At 45.3% G+C, this 12,917-nt stretch overlaps 1 protein-coding gene across 7 annotated transcripts in view; it reads left to right on the plus strand.

Annotated features, from left to right (window-relative positions):
* LOC118385797 (plakophilin-4-like) overlaps positions 1–12,917 on the plus strand; it is a 121,747-nt gene that overhangs the window by 62,162 nt on the left and 46,668 nt on the right. For all 7 annotated transcript variants that reach the window (XM_052521968.1, XM_052521969.1, XM_052521972.1 and 4 more), the window contains one exon: positions 10,335–10,529. In XM_052521968.1, coding sequence (XP_052377928.1) covers positions 10,335–10,529 — 195 coding nt within the window. The remainder of the gene's footprint in view (positions 1–10,334; positions 10,530–12,917) is intronic.

The following is a 12,917-nucleotide window of genomic DNA, read 5'->3' on the forward strand; positions in this document are numbered from 1 at the left end:
TTTTTGCAATTTGTTCCAGTCACAGGCAGCAGAGAACTGGAACGAAAGGCGGCCAAATGAGGTGTTGGCTTTAGGGATGATCAGTGAGATACACCTGCTGGAGCGCGTGCTACGGGTGGGTGTTGCCATCGTGACCAGTGAACTGAGATAAGGCGGAGCTTTACCTAGCATGGACTTGTAGATGACCTGGAGCCAGTGGGTCTGGCGACGAATATGTAGCGAGGGCCAGCCGACTAGAGCGTACAAGTCGCAGTGGTGGGTGGTATAAGGTGCTTTAGTAACAAAACGGATGGCACTGTGATAAAATGCATCCATTTTGCTGATAAGATTGGGTGTGCTCACTCTTGGGTGTGCTCACTCTCTCGAAGTGTCTACTCTCCCTACAGATAATACATGCATGCCTCCACAGAGCAGGAGATAATGGATGCGTCCCAAATTGTACCCTATTGCCTCTATAGTGCACTACTTTTGAAACAGGGCGCTGGTCAAAAGTAGTGCACTATATGCACTGAGTGAACAAAACATTAGGAATACCTGCTCTTTCCATGACATAGACTGACGAGGTGAATCCAGGTGAAAGCTATGATGCCTTAGCGATGTCACTTGTTAAATCCACTTCAATCAGTGTAGATGCAGGGGAGGAGAGAGGATAAAGAAGGATTTTTACACCTTGAGACAACTGAGACATGGATGGTGTATGTGTGCCATTCTGAGTGTGAATGGGCCAGACAAAATATTTAAGTGCCTTTGAACGGGGTATGGTAGCAGGTGTCAGGCACACCAGTTTGTGTCAAGATCTGCAACGCTGCTGGGTTTTTCACACTCAACAGCTTTTCGTGTGTATCAAGCACAGGAGGTTGGTGGCACCTGAATTGGGGAGGACGGGTCTCGTGGTAATGGCTGGAGCAGAATGGGTAGAATGTTATCAACAACATCAAACACATGGTTTCCATGTGTTTGATGCCATTCCAAGGCTGTTCTGACGATACGTACGTTTAACGTCCTCTCCACTCCAGTCTGTGGCGCTACTGTCAATGCTTTTCCATTGGCATGCTGCAACACACAGTGAGACACTGCACACAGCCCAGAGAGCCATTGTCTCCATCCCAAATAGCACCCTATTCCTTACATAGTGCACTACTTTTGACCAGATCACTATGGACCCTGGTCAATCTCTGGTCCAAAGTGGCGCACTATATACCATTCGGGACGCGGGCCATGTCAGTCTGTGGCATGGGCCAAGGCCCCTTTCTCTCTCATGTAGACTCGCGTCATAAACTACAGGCCACTGTTTGAAGGGGAACGCCAGAGGGTTTGGCACAGTTAGATATACTGCCATTGCACTAGAAGGAATGCAAATAGTCTTCCACCCATTGCGGAAAAACTCCTAGAGCTAGAGGTACTAGAAAATAGACTGGCGTTTCTAGGAATAACGTCTTGACATACCAAAGACAAAGCTGCTGTTTCGGCTTTGTTGTTTTGTGTACGTTATCCGATTTGATCCCAATTGCATAAATACGATACGTGCGTTCAAGTCAAGTTAGATTTAGTTTCTCCTGTCAGGTTCATTTAAAATGAAGAAGGGTGCCAGCATACCCTCCCCCTGAGATGAATCAGTGTGTTCTGGTTGACAGCTCCACTAAGTAATTCATATGTTGTGTGTTGATTGATAGATCTGTTGTAATTTCTCTTTGCGGTTGTCAGCCATAGGAGTGTGACTTGACATTTCAAACCCCCGTAAATACTAGCTGCTTGACAGGGAGTCTGTAGAAAGAATGCTAGAAGAATTCTAGAATAATTGTCCTCTGTTGCTGCCGAGGCTTTACTTCTTCCACTGCATCAGAAATGAGCTGGAGACGCGAGGGTTGTGTAGTGCATGTTATCAGACATTTTCTTTCGAGTTTTTGTTCCTCTTTGGAAGAAATGATCCCTGTGGTGCAAAACAGTTTAAATGAAATTATGTTCTATAATTTTCTCACACTAGGGGATTCTCTTCCTGGTACAAAGCAGTATGGGAAACCAGGCTCAGCAACTTCAGAAAGTGTAATAAGAGGCGGGATACAGCCCAAATGGCACCCTATTCCCTACATAGTCCATTACTTCTGACCAGAGCCCTATGGGCCCTGATTGAAAGTAGTGCACTATGTAGGGAATAGGGTGCCATTAAGGATGCAACCATGTTTTCCACTCCAGAATCATTTCTGATATTTTGAGGCGTTCTTGTATGAAACATAGTTGTTTAACGCAGGGTTCTCCAAGCCTGTGTCTAGAAAAATACCATTCTGTACATTTTTACTTCAACCCTAATCTAGCACATGAACTGAACCAGGTTAGTTACAACTGGGTTGGAGCGAAAACCTACAGGAGGACAGCGCCCCAGGAACAGGGTTGGACACTCCTGGATTAGAGTGTTCCACTCAAAGCTAGAAACCAAGCATGCATTCGTGCTCTGGGCTGTTGGAAGAGAGTGGAACCGGATTCTCTGCTATTGTGGGCCGTTTATCACTACAGTACGAGTTTGTCCTCTTCGTTTGTCCTCTTCCTTTTAGCCTGAGTACTCCTCGTTTTGCTGCTTTAGGTATCTACTGGAGATAAGCATGTAGGTAGATTATGAAAATGGCACAGGGATTATAAAAGAAGGGGTTACAAATGATTCCTGTTTTCATAATGGACGGCTTTGCAGATGAATATAGAATGCATGCAGCCAATTTCTGGTACAAGGCCTATCTCATTTTACTGAGTGCCTGCCGTCATTTATATACGGTCTATGGTGCCCGTCTTTAAACGAATATTCATATGACTTTGTGTTACTTTGTCTTATTTCACCTGTCCCACTAGTGAAAAAAAAATCTAAACAGTTACATATCCCAATTTAAAAAATCTATATATTTTGGACGATATACAGTATATATTTGGACATTTATACTTGACACTTGAAACGTGTTTTTTTTTCAGTACCTGTTCCAATGCTCTAGTATTTTTCATCCTATAGCTTGTTCATCTCCTGCTCTCGTCCCTCTTGCATCCAACTGCAAAACATATAGAATTGTGAGAATCGCAATACATCTCGTGAGGTCCCTGACAATGCATAGCCTTTAGTCACAGATTGCAGTAATATTTCTCCATGTTTTTATCATGAAAAGGTTGCGATGTCTGTGTTTTTTTTTTTACCAACTTTTCCTGCCCGCCATTGGATATCGACAGACCTCCTGGTCGATGATGACCTTCAAGGTGAATTCTAACTTCATCATGTTGCCCTCCCCTCATAATGTGCTTGGGTCCGGGTTGAAGTTTCCCCTCGGTACAGATCTAGGAACCAGCTTCCTGTCATGACCTTAACCATTAGTGGGAAAAATGACTCAACTAACCCAAGATCAGCGTCTAGGGGCAACTTCTCCCTAGATTAGTGTCTGAGCATGGCATGTATGTTTTTTTTCTGTGGGGACGACGCGTGTCACCTTTCTGTTCGTAGCATGATCGACATTTTCAATCTATTTCCTTTTACAAGCATTAAAACCCCCATTCACATAGGGCAGTGGAGAAATTCCTTCAAATGTAGAGTTATCTTTTCCCGGACCAAGTAAGTCTGTGCTTTTCCCATTACTTTCCCATTACTTTCCTATTACTTTCCCATTTATTTCCCATTACTTTCCTATTACTTTCCCATTACTTTCTTGAACTTTTGTAAATCAGGGCCCAAGAATAATAATCTCCACGAGGCCATTATATCACTGTATTGCCCAGTGTGTGTGTGTGTGTGTGTGTGTGTGTGTGTGTGTGTGTGTGTCTCTCTCTCTCTCTCTCTCTCTCTCTCTCAATTCAATTCAATTCAAGGGCTTTATTGGCATGGGAAACATGTGTTAACATTGCCAAAGCAAGTGAGGTAGACAACATACAAAGTGAATATATAAAGTGAAAAACAACAAAAATTAACAGTAAACATTACACATACAACAGTTTCAAAACAGTAAAGACATTACAAATGTCATATTATATATATATATATATATATATATATATATATATATATATATATATATACACAATGTACAAACAATTAAAGGACACAAGATAAAATAAATAAGCATAAATATGGGTTGTATTTACAATGGTGTTTGTTCTTCACTGGTTGCCCTTTTCTCGTGGCAACAGGTCACAAATCTTGCTGCTGTGATGGCACACTGTGGAATTTCACCCAGTAGGTATGGGAGTTTTTCAAAATTGGATATGTTTTCGAATTCTTTGTGGATCTGTGTGATCTGGGGAAATATGTCTCTCTAATATGGTCATACATTGGGCAGGAGGTTAGGAAGTGCAGCTCAGTTTCCACCTCATTTTGTGGGCAGTGAGCACATAGCCTGTCTTCTCTTGAGAGCCATGTCTGCCTACGGCGGCCTTTCTCAATAGCAAGGCTATGCTCACTGAGTCTGTACATAGTCAAAGCTTTCCTTAATTTTGGGTCAGTCACAGTGGTCAGGTATTCTGCCGCTGTGTACTCTCTGTGTAGGGCCAAATAGCATTCTAGTTTGCTCTGTTTTTGTTAATTCTTTCCAATGTGTTAAGTAATTATCTTTTTGTTTTCTCATGATTTGGTTGGGTCTAATTGTGCTGTTGTCCTGGGGCTCTGTAGGGTGTGTTTGTGTTTGTGAACAGAGCCCCAGGACCAGTTTGCTTAGGGGACTCTCTCTCTCTCTCTCTCTCTCTCTCTCTCTCTCTCTCTCTCTCTCTCTGTCTCTCTCTCTCTCTCTCTCTCTGTCTCTCTCTCTCTGTCTGTCTGTCTCTCTCTCTCTCTCTCTCTCTCTCTCTCTGTCTCTCTCTCTCTCTCTCTCTCTCTCTCTCTCTCTCTCTCTCTCTCTCTCTCTCTCTCTCTCTCTCTCTCTCTCTCACTCTCTCTCACTCGTGCTGATGGCCAGAGACAAATGGCTTTTTAAACCTCTTTCTCCAAGGTGCAAAGTCTGCAAACAGATTGGTCTCTTTGGCCAGTCAAGCCCAATAGCTTCTGCTTTTAAAAATCCACCTTTCCAGAAACAAGTCTCTCACCGTTGCCGCTTGTTTTAGACCCCCCCCAGCCCCCAGCTGTGCCCTGGACACCATGTGTGAATGAATTGCCCCCCATCTATCTTCAGAGTTCGTACTGTTAGGTGACCTAAACTGGGATATGCTTAACACCCCGGCCGTCCTACAATCTAAGCTAGATGCCCTCAATCTCACACAAATTATCAAGGAACCTACCAGGTTCAACCCTAAATCTGTAATCATGAGCACCCTCATAGATATCATCCTGACCAACTTTCCCTCTAAATACACCTCTGCTGTCTTTCACCAGGATCTCAGCGATCACTGCCTCATTGCCTGCATCCGTAAAGGGTCCGCGGTCAAACGGCCATCCCTCATCACTGTCAAACGCTCCCTAAAACGCTTCAGCAAGCAGGCCTTTCTAATCGACCTGGCCCGGGTATCCTGGAAGGATATTGACCTCATCTCATCAATAGAGGATGCCTGGTTGCTCTTTAAAAGTAATTTCCTCACCATCTTAAATAAGCATGCCCCTTTCAAAAAATGTAGAACTAGGAACAGATATAGCCCTTGGTTCACCCCAGACTTGACTGCCCTTGACCAGTACAAAAACATCCTGTGGTGTACTGCATTAGCATCAAATAGCCCCAGCGATATGCAACTTTTCATGGAAGTCAGGAACCAATATACACAGTCAGTTAGGAAAGCTAAGGCTAGCTTGTTCAAACAGAAATTTGCATCCTGTAGCACTAATTCCAAAACGTTTTGGGACACTGTAAAGTCCATGGAGAATAAGAGCACCTCCTCCCAGCTGCCCACTGCAGTGAGGCTAGGAAACACTGTCATCACCGATATCCGATTATCGAAAAATTTCAATAAGCATTTTTCTACAGCTGGCCATGCTTTCCACCTTGCTACCCGTACCCCGGCCATCAGCTCTGCACCCCCCGCAGCAACTGGCCCAAACCCCAACCGCTTCTCCTTCACCCAAATCCAGATAGCTGATGTTCTGAAAGAGCTGCAAAATCTGGATCACTACAAATCAGGTGGGCTAGACAATCTGGACTCTCTCTATCAAAAATTATCCGCCAAAATTGTTGCAAACCTTATTACTAGCTTGTTCAACCTCTCTTTGTTATCGTCTGAGATCCCCAAAGATTGGAAAGCTGCCGCGGTCATCCCCCTCTTCAAAGGGGGAGACATTCTAGACCCAAACTGTTATAAACCTATATCCATCCTGCCTTGCCTTTCTAAAATCTTCGAAAGCCAAGTTAACAAACAGATCACAGACCACTTCGAATCCCACGTACCTTCTCCACTATGAAATCTGGTTTATGAGCTGGTCATGGGTGCACCTCAGCCACGCTCAAGGTCCTAAACGATATCATAACCACCATTGATAAAAGACAGTACTGTGCAGCCGTCTTCATCGACCTGGCCAAGGCTTTCGACTCTGTCAATCACCGCATTGTTATCGGCAGACTCAATAGCCTTGATTTCTCAAATGACTGCCTCTCCTGGTTCACCAACTACTTCTCTGATAGAGTTCAGTGTGTCAAATCAGAGGGCCTGTTGTCCAGACCTCTGGAAGTCTCTATGGGGGTGCCACAGGGTTCAATTCTCGGACCAGACTTTTCTCTGTATATATAAATGATGTCGCTCTTGCTGATGGTGACTCTCTGATCCACCTCTATGCAAACGACTCCATTCTGTATACATCTGGCCCTTCTCTGGACACTGTGTTAGCAAACCTCCATACATGCCATACAATGCATGTAAAACTAAATGCATGCTCTAAATGCATGTTGCCCGCACCTGCCCTACTCTGGACGGTTCTGACTTATGTGGACAACTACAAATACCTAGGTGTCTGGTAAGACTGTAACTCTCCTTCCAGGCTCACATTAAGCATCTCTAATCCAAAATTAAATATGTGCATGGCACAGTTGCTCTCCTATGGTCATCTGGGCCAGAACTGCCTGTGTGACCTGTGGATTATGTCTGCAGTAGCAGTGAAAGGGATGTGGATGTTCACACGCCCTCGCCCATTTGCATTCAGTCGACAAATGCCACCGGTCAGTTGAAACCTGAGTCCGACCTGAAGTCTGCAGGCTGCAGCCCTCTCTCCCTCTCTGTCTCTGGCCAGACCACGATCCGCCCCCTCCCTGGTCTCCCCTCCTCTTCCCCCACCTGCTGCAGCGTTGGCAGGAAGTCATTTCTCCTCTCTCCTGATGAAAATTGGAAGATAAAGACAAATCGTCTCTTGGCCATTATGTCCGATGTCCATTTCAGAGCACTGGAGGAGAGCAAAGGGAAATGGCGATCAACAGCCTCTACGCAGGTGGGGTGCTCAGCCCACGCCCAACGTAAACACTTTGGTTTACTGACACACGGGTGTAGAGTTAAAGCTTCCAGCTTTTCATACTTGTGTAATCTTCTTCTTGGGAGCGGAACAGATTGTTTTCATGGATTTTGCTTTTCTTACTCCCTTGTTGGGAAAAGGTTTTGAGAATTATTTTGGACCAGGAATGTAAGTCAGCTGCATCCATTTAAATGTTTGTTTCTGCGGAGTCGGTGTGCCAAACCACCACCTCCCTACAGTACGTCTGGCCTCTGCCAAGTGCAATCTGTTAGGGCCACAGGAGGAGTTTAAGGCAGCATTAAACAAGTATAACACACCATGAATGTTCATCACAGACGGTCATATATTATTTTCAGAGACAATTTGAGGCTGCTTCCGAACCTGAATGCTACATTTCATCAGGGAAGCAGAATAAAGGCACAGGGATTAGCGTGCTAAGGTTTATAATGGTGCTGTTAAGAGAGCGAGAAAGAGAGAGAGAGATGTAGGGAGGGAGAGGGAGAGAGAGAGCCTGCAGAGCAGAGCGGGATGGATATGCATGGATGCTCTTGTCTCTGGGAGACTTCTTCCTCTCCTCCCTCTCTCCTCTCCAGCTACAGTTCTACTGAAAGCCTTCCTTATGTTTGATGGGTTTAGCTGATTATTGGGCTGTGGCAGGCTGTGATGTGGTGTCCTACGCTGGCTCATTGATATTCCCCCCTCTCTCGTTGGCAACATTTAAACAAGAGAAGCTGAAGCGATTTACTTCCAGATGGAAAGAACACCGAATCGTCCGAAGCGCTGCAGATTGATTGACTGAGCCACTGCTGGGCGTGTCGCCACATCAGCACACATTAACCTCGCCAATGACAAGTCCCACCTTGGGCTGGAAATGTCCTGTAATTTCACCCAGATTCACAGGTTTTCCGGGAAATCCCAGGTAGAAGTTTCCCGGAACCAGGAGGGAAAACCAGGGAATTTTGAGAAAGTTTGTGGAGTTGTGTAGCCTGAGTCCTTTCCCTTCCCGTCCTCTCTGAAGCAATGCAATAGATGTCACTACCTCTTACCGTTTTAGAGGATGGCATTAGCTATGCTTTCCGTGTCGCCCAGTAAACTGTTTGAATAGGGTTTAGTCTCCACTGGCTTGTCGTTTAGCTGTTCATTAGTTAGTGTGCGAAGCTGGAGGTTATCAGGGGTCTCGCTGTTGCAATACTCCCCCCTCTCTCTCCACAGCTGAAGGCACACTGCGGATGCTCCAGAGGTCATGTTTATTTGGTCCTGTTTCTAAGGCGGAGGAGAACAGTGTGCTGCTACTGAGTATATATCTAGCTGCCTCACTGGGCTTCAACTCTCCTGGAGAAAGACGTATATATTTCATATTTATTTATTCCTTTTCACTGTCTTGAACTCCGATAAGAATCCCTAATTCATTTCGTTAACGCATGACAGCGTCAGTGTTGAGCAGCTTTGGAGCCTCAGCTCGCCGGGCAGTGTTGGACCGGCGCCCGCTCTATTGAAGCGAGGGACGTGGGCAGTGACTGTTCAGTGAGTCGGCCACTGCGGTCTCTCTCGCACTGGGGCTGGGGGAGTCGATTTGAGGGGAGTTAAGACCCCTTGGTGCGACTTTACGTCACACGCACATTCACATGAGCCATGTGTGTTGGGATCCATTTGCCTGAAGCTGAGGGGATCGGAGAGTATCGTGGCGTTAGTATCATGGCCCTGGAGCTTCGGATTTATATGTGTGGATGCAGAGCAGCATATGCTTCATAATTGCTGTAGGCTTGGGATGCGTCCCAAATGGTACCCTATTCCCTGTATAGTCCACTACTTTTATCGATTTCCAGTCAAAAGCAGAGAATAGGGTGCCATTTGGGACTCTGAAATTGTTCCACATTTGGACCGACCGGCCCTCGTGTCAGTCAGCTAGTCAGCCATGCTGCGTTGTGATTCCCCCAAATACTATCGTCATAGTAATTAATCTGGTGTGAATTTGTAATTTGACTGACCTCAGTGTGGTTTCCCCCTGGTAGATGAGTTTATGGGGAAGAGAACCCCCCTCTCCATTTGCAGAAACACGCTTGGCCACATCCTGACATTTTTATGGCTCAGCCTTGTTCTACTAGCCTATATATCTTCTCTCTCACTACAAAGCCTGAAAATGGGGAAGGCAACTTCTATCCTGTCAAGGCACGGGGCGGCATTCTAAATGGAACACTAATCCCTTTGTAGTGCACTACTTTTGACCAGAGCCTCATGGCTCCTGGTCAAAAGTAGTGCACTACATAGGAAAATGGGTGCCATTTGGTACTCTTCCCATTTGTGGCCTCTCATACTGAAAAATGATGCTGGGCGGTTTCAACTAGTGATTGAGGCTTTGGGTTCTATTTCACTCTTTTTCCCCTCCTAGGCCAGATAGGTGCTATGAGAAGTATGGCTAAGAGTACATTTTCCCAGCTAAGTTGCTAGAGAGAAGAGAGTGTGTTAACTAATAAGCTGAATCATTGAGAGAGGGTGGAGATGAGAGCTGGGGCGGTGTGGCATGAAAAACTGAAAAAGCTACTGCCTTTAGCATTACACAGAATTGGAAATGAGCCATGAATTGATTTCAATTAAGACTTTCGTGGCTTAAATGTCAAACTCCAACGCGGGTAACGCAGAGTTTTTCCTCTGAGATCTCGCTAGCAATTCCAGAGTGCCTGAATCATCGCAGTTGATCCCTATCTGTGGTGTGTGCTGCTGTGTAGTGGCTCCAGTGCTGTCACTGTGTGATGCTAATGGTGATTAGGGGTGACACACTGGGAGATGCACAAGTGGCAGTCTCTAACCCGGAACCTGTACTACTGTCTTGGGCACTCTCCCCTCTATAGTGCCCTACTTTTGACCAAGGCCCAAAAACTAGTGCACTATATCAGGAATAAGTTGTCATTTGGGATGCAGACTTACGCTCCCTCGCCTCCCTCCCCTATCCCTCTAGGCATGCGGAGCTCGTACGCCAGTCAGCACAGCCAGCTGGGCCAGGACCTGAGGTCAGCCATGTCCCCTGACCGACACATCACGCCCATTTACGAGGACAGAACCTTCCATGGGCCCCTGTACCGCAGCCCCAGCCACCAGGGCCCCGTTGACCTCAACCATGCCTCGCAGAGCGCCATCTACAGGGGGCCCTCAGGTACAGTAACCACATGACCAGGCCTGTAAAATGCCTGTAACTTTCACAAAATTCACAGGTTTTCCAGTAATCCTGGTTGGAGGATTCCCGGATTTCCTGTTTATTCCTTCCTAATTCCGAGAATCTTTCAACTGGGATTTCTGGGAAAACCCTATTGTCGTCTCTGTGTGCACTGATGAGAACACAAATGTAAACAATATGGTATCAAGGCATTAATAAGCAGATTTGATCAGCAGTGAGGACAGACAGGCAGCATTAGTGAGAAACAGATGTTGAGGAGAGAGCAGTATCCTTAATTTAAAATGACTCTGTCATGGTTTATATATGTTAGATCCCCACTCTAGCCCAGATGCTCTCTCTCTCTGTCTCTCTCTGTCTCTCTCTGTCTCTCTGTCTCTGTCTCTCTCTCACTCACTCACTCACTCACTCACTCACTCACTCACTCACTCACTCACTCACTCACTCACTCACTCACTCACTCACTCACTTTCACACTCTCTCACTCACTCAATCTCACTCGGGAACACTTTGTGCCCAAGCCAGACAGCCATCCAGCCCTCCAGCCCAGCCAGTCTGCATGCTAGCCTGTCTCTCCATCCTTCCCTTCCTCCCTCCTCTGTCAAAGATGGTTCTGAGACAGTAGAGGAGACAGGCATGGGCTGATACTCAAGCCACAAAAGAGTCAATTACCTGTGTGTCACACTCATAATGAGAAGAGGGATGAGGGGCCAGGGGACAGTAGGATGTCCACACACAGGCTGCATCCTAAACGGCACCCAATTACATATTAAGTGCACTACTTTTGTTTGACCAGGGCCTAAAAGTAGGACATGCCCAGCCCGTGCCCCAAATGGCACCCTATTTAGTGCACTACTTTTGATCAGGGCCCATGGAGAATTGTGTGCCATTTGGGACTCAAACAAACATTGCAGCCACTGCCAGCGGTTTGTGTTTGGGAAGGTAGCATTCTCTCCTCTTCCCCCCATCGTCCCTCGTCCTCCAGCACTCACCTAATTCAGCATCCTCTATTCAGCAGACCTGAGATCCTGCCTGACCTATAAGTCCAGTAATAAATGGTATTGATGCTCAGAAGAAGCCTCTCAGATAACGATAAGGGCCCATAATGTGCTTGCGCCCAGCTATATTGAGAGGAATAGAAAAAATGAGGTTTGGGCCTCATTAGAAGAGAAAAAAAACTAATTTCATCCCCAAGCACTCTTTGTTACGGTGTGAAATTACATTTGTATGGCCTTTTTCTACGGCAACATTCTTTATCTACAGTATTTCTCGTGAGAACGAGGGTTATTTATGCTAAATTGCTATATTGATTCCTGACGCAGAAAAATAACATTGCCAAACTCAGGTACGGCTAGAATGCAAATGCTGATCAATGCTGATTTTGTAGCATTTTAGAGATGGAGTGTTTTTTTTTTCCTTATAAGACTTTTTTAGTAGACTTTAAAAGTGGTGACTTGTAGCCAGGTTTTGTTTACTTAAGAAACTATTAGAATTGATCTGTAGTTACATAAAGTATAACTTTGTTGATTAAGGGACACTTTTCTACATATACATTTTAGTCATTTAGCAGATGCCCTTTTCCAGAGCAACTCAAAAGGTACCACATTCATCCTAAAGGGATACTGCAAGGTAATTCTACATACCCAGAGTCAAATGAACCTATAGATACCATGTCTACAGGTACTGCATACAGAGACTCGCGGTATCCCTTTCAGATAGCAAGGTGAGGCAACCACATGTCACCGTCATAGTAAGTAAACAAATCCTCAATAAAACAGCCGTCAGTAAAGTCTGTGCTGGTAAGAAAAGACAAATGTGAGTTTTAGTGATATTTCCAGATATTTGCCGTGGGTGTTTTTTTTCTGAGGTGTGCTAGTTGAGTCACCCCCATAACCTACAGCGCATTCTGAAAGTATTCAGACCCCTCGACTGTTTCCACATTTTGTTACGTTACAGCCTTATTCTAAAATGGATTCAAAAAGATATATAATTATCAGCAATACCCCATCATGACAAAGTGAAAGTTTGTTGCAAAAACTAGAAATATCTTATTTACTTAAGTATTCAGACCCTTTGCTATGAAATTCGAAATTGAGCTCAGGTGCATTCTGTTTCCATTGATCATCCTTGAGATGTTGCTACACCTTGATTGGAGTCCACCTGTGGTGAATTCAATTGATTGGACATGATTTGAAAAGGCACACACCTGTCTATATATGGTCCCACAGTTGACAGTGCATGTGTTAGAGCAAAAACCAAGCCATGGGGTCGAAGCAATTGTCTGCAGGATTGTGTTAAGGCACAGATCTGGGGAAGGGTACCAAAATATTTATGCAGCATTGAAGGTCTCCAAGAACACAGTGGCCATAC

This window comes from Oncorhynchus keta, chromosome 7, assembly GCF_023373465.1.
Source record: "Oncorhynchus keta strain PuntledgeMale-10-30-2019 chromosome 7, Oket_V2, whole genome shotgun sequence".
Lineage (NCBI taxonomy): Eukaryota > Metazoa > Chordata > Actinopteri > Salmoniformes > Salmonidae > Oncorhynchus > Oncorhynchus keta.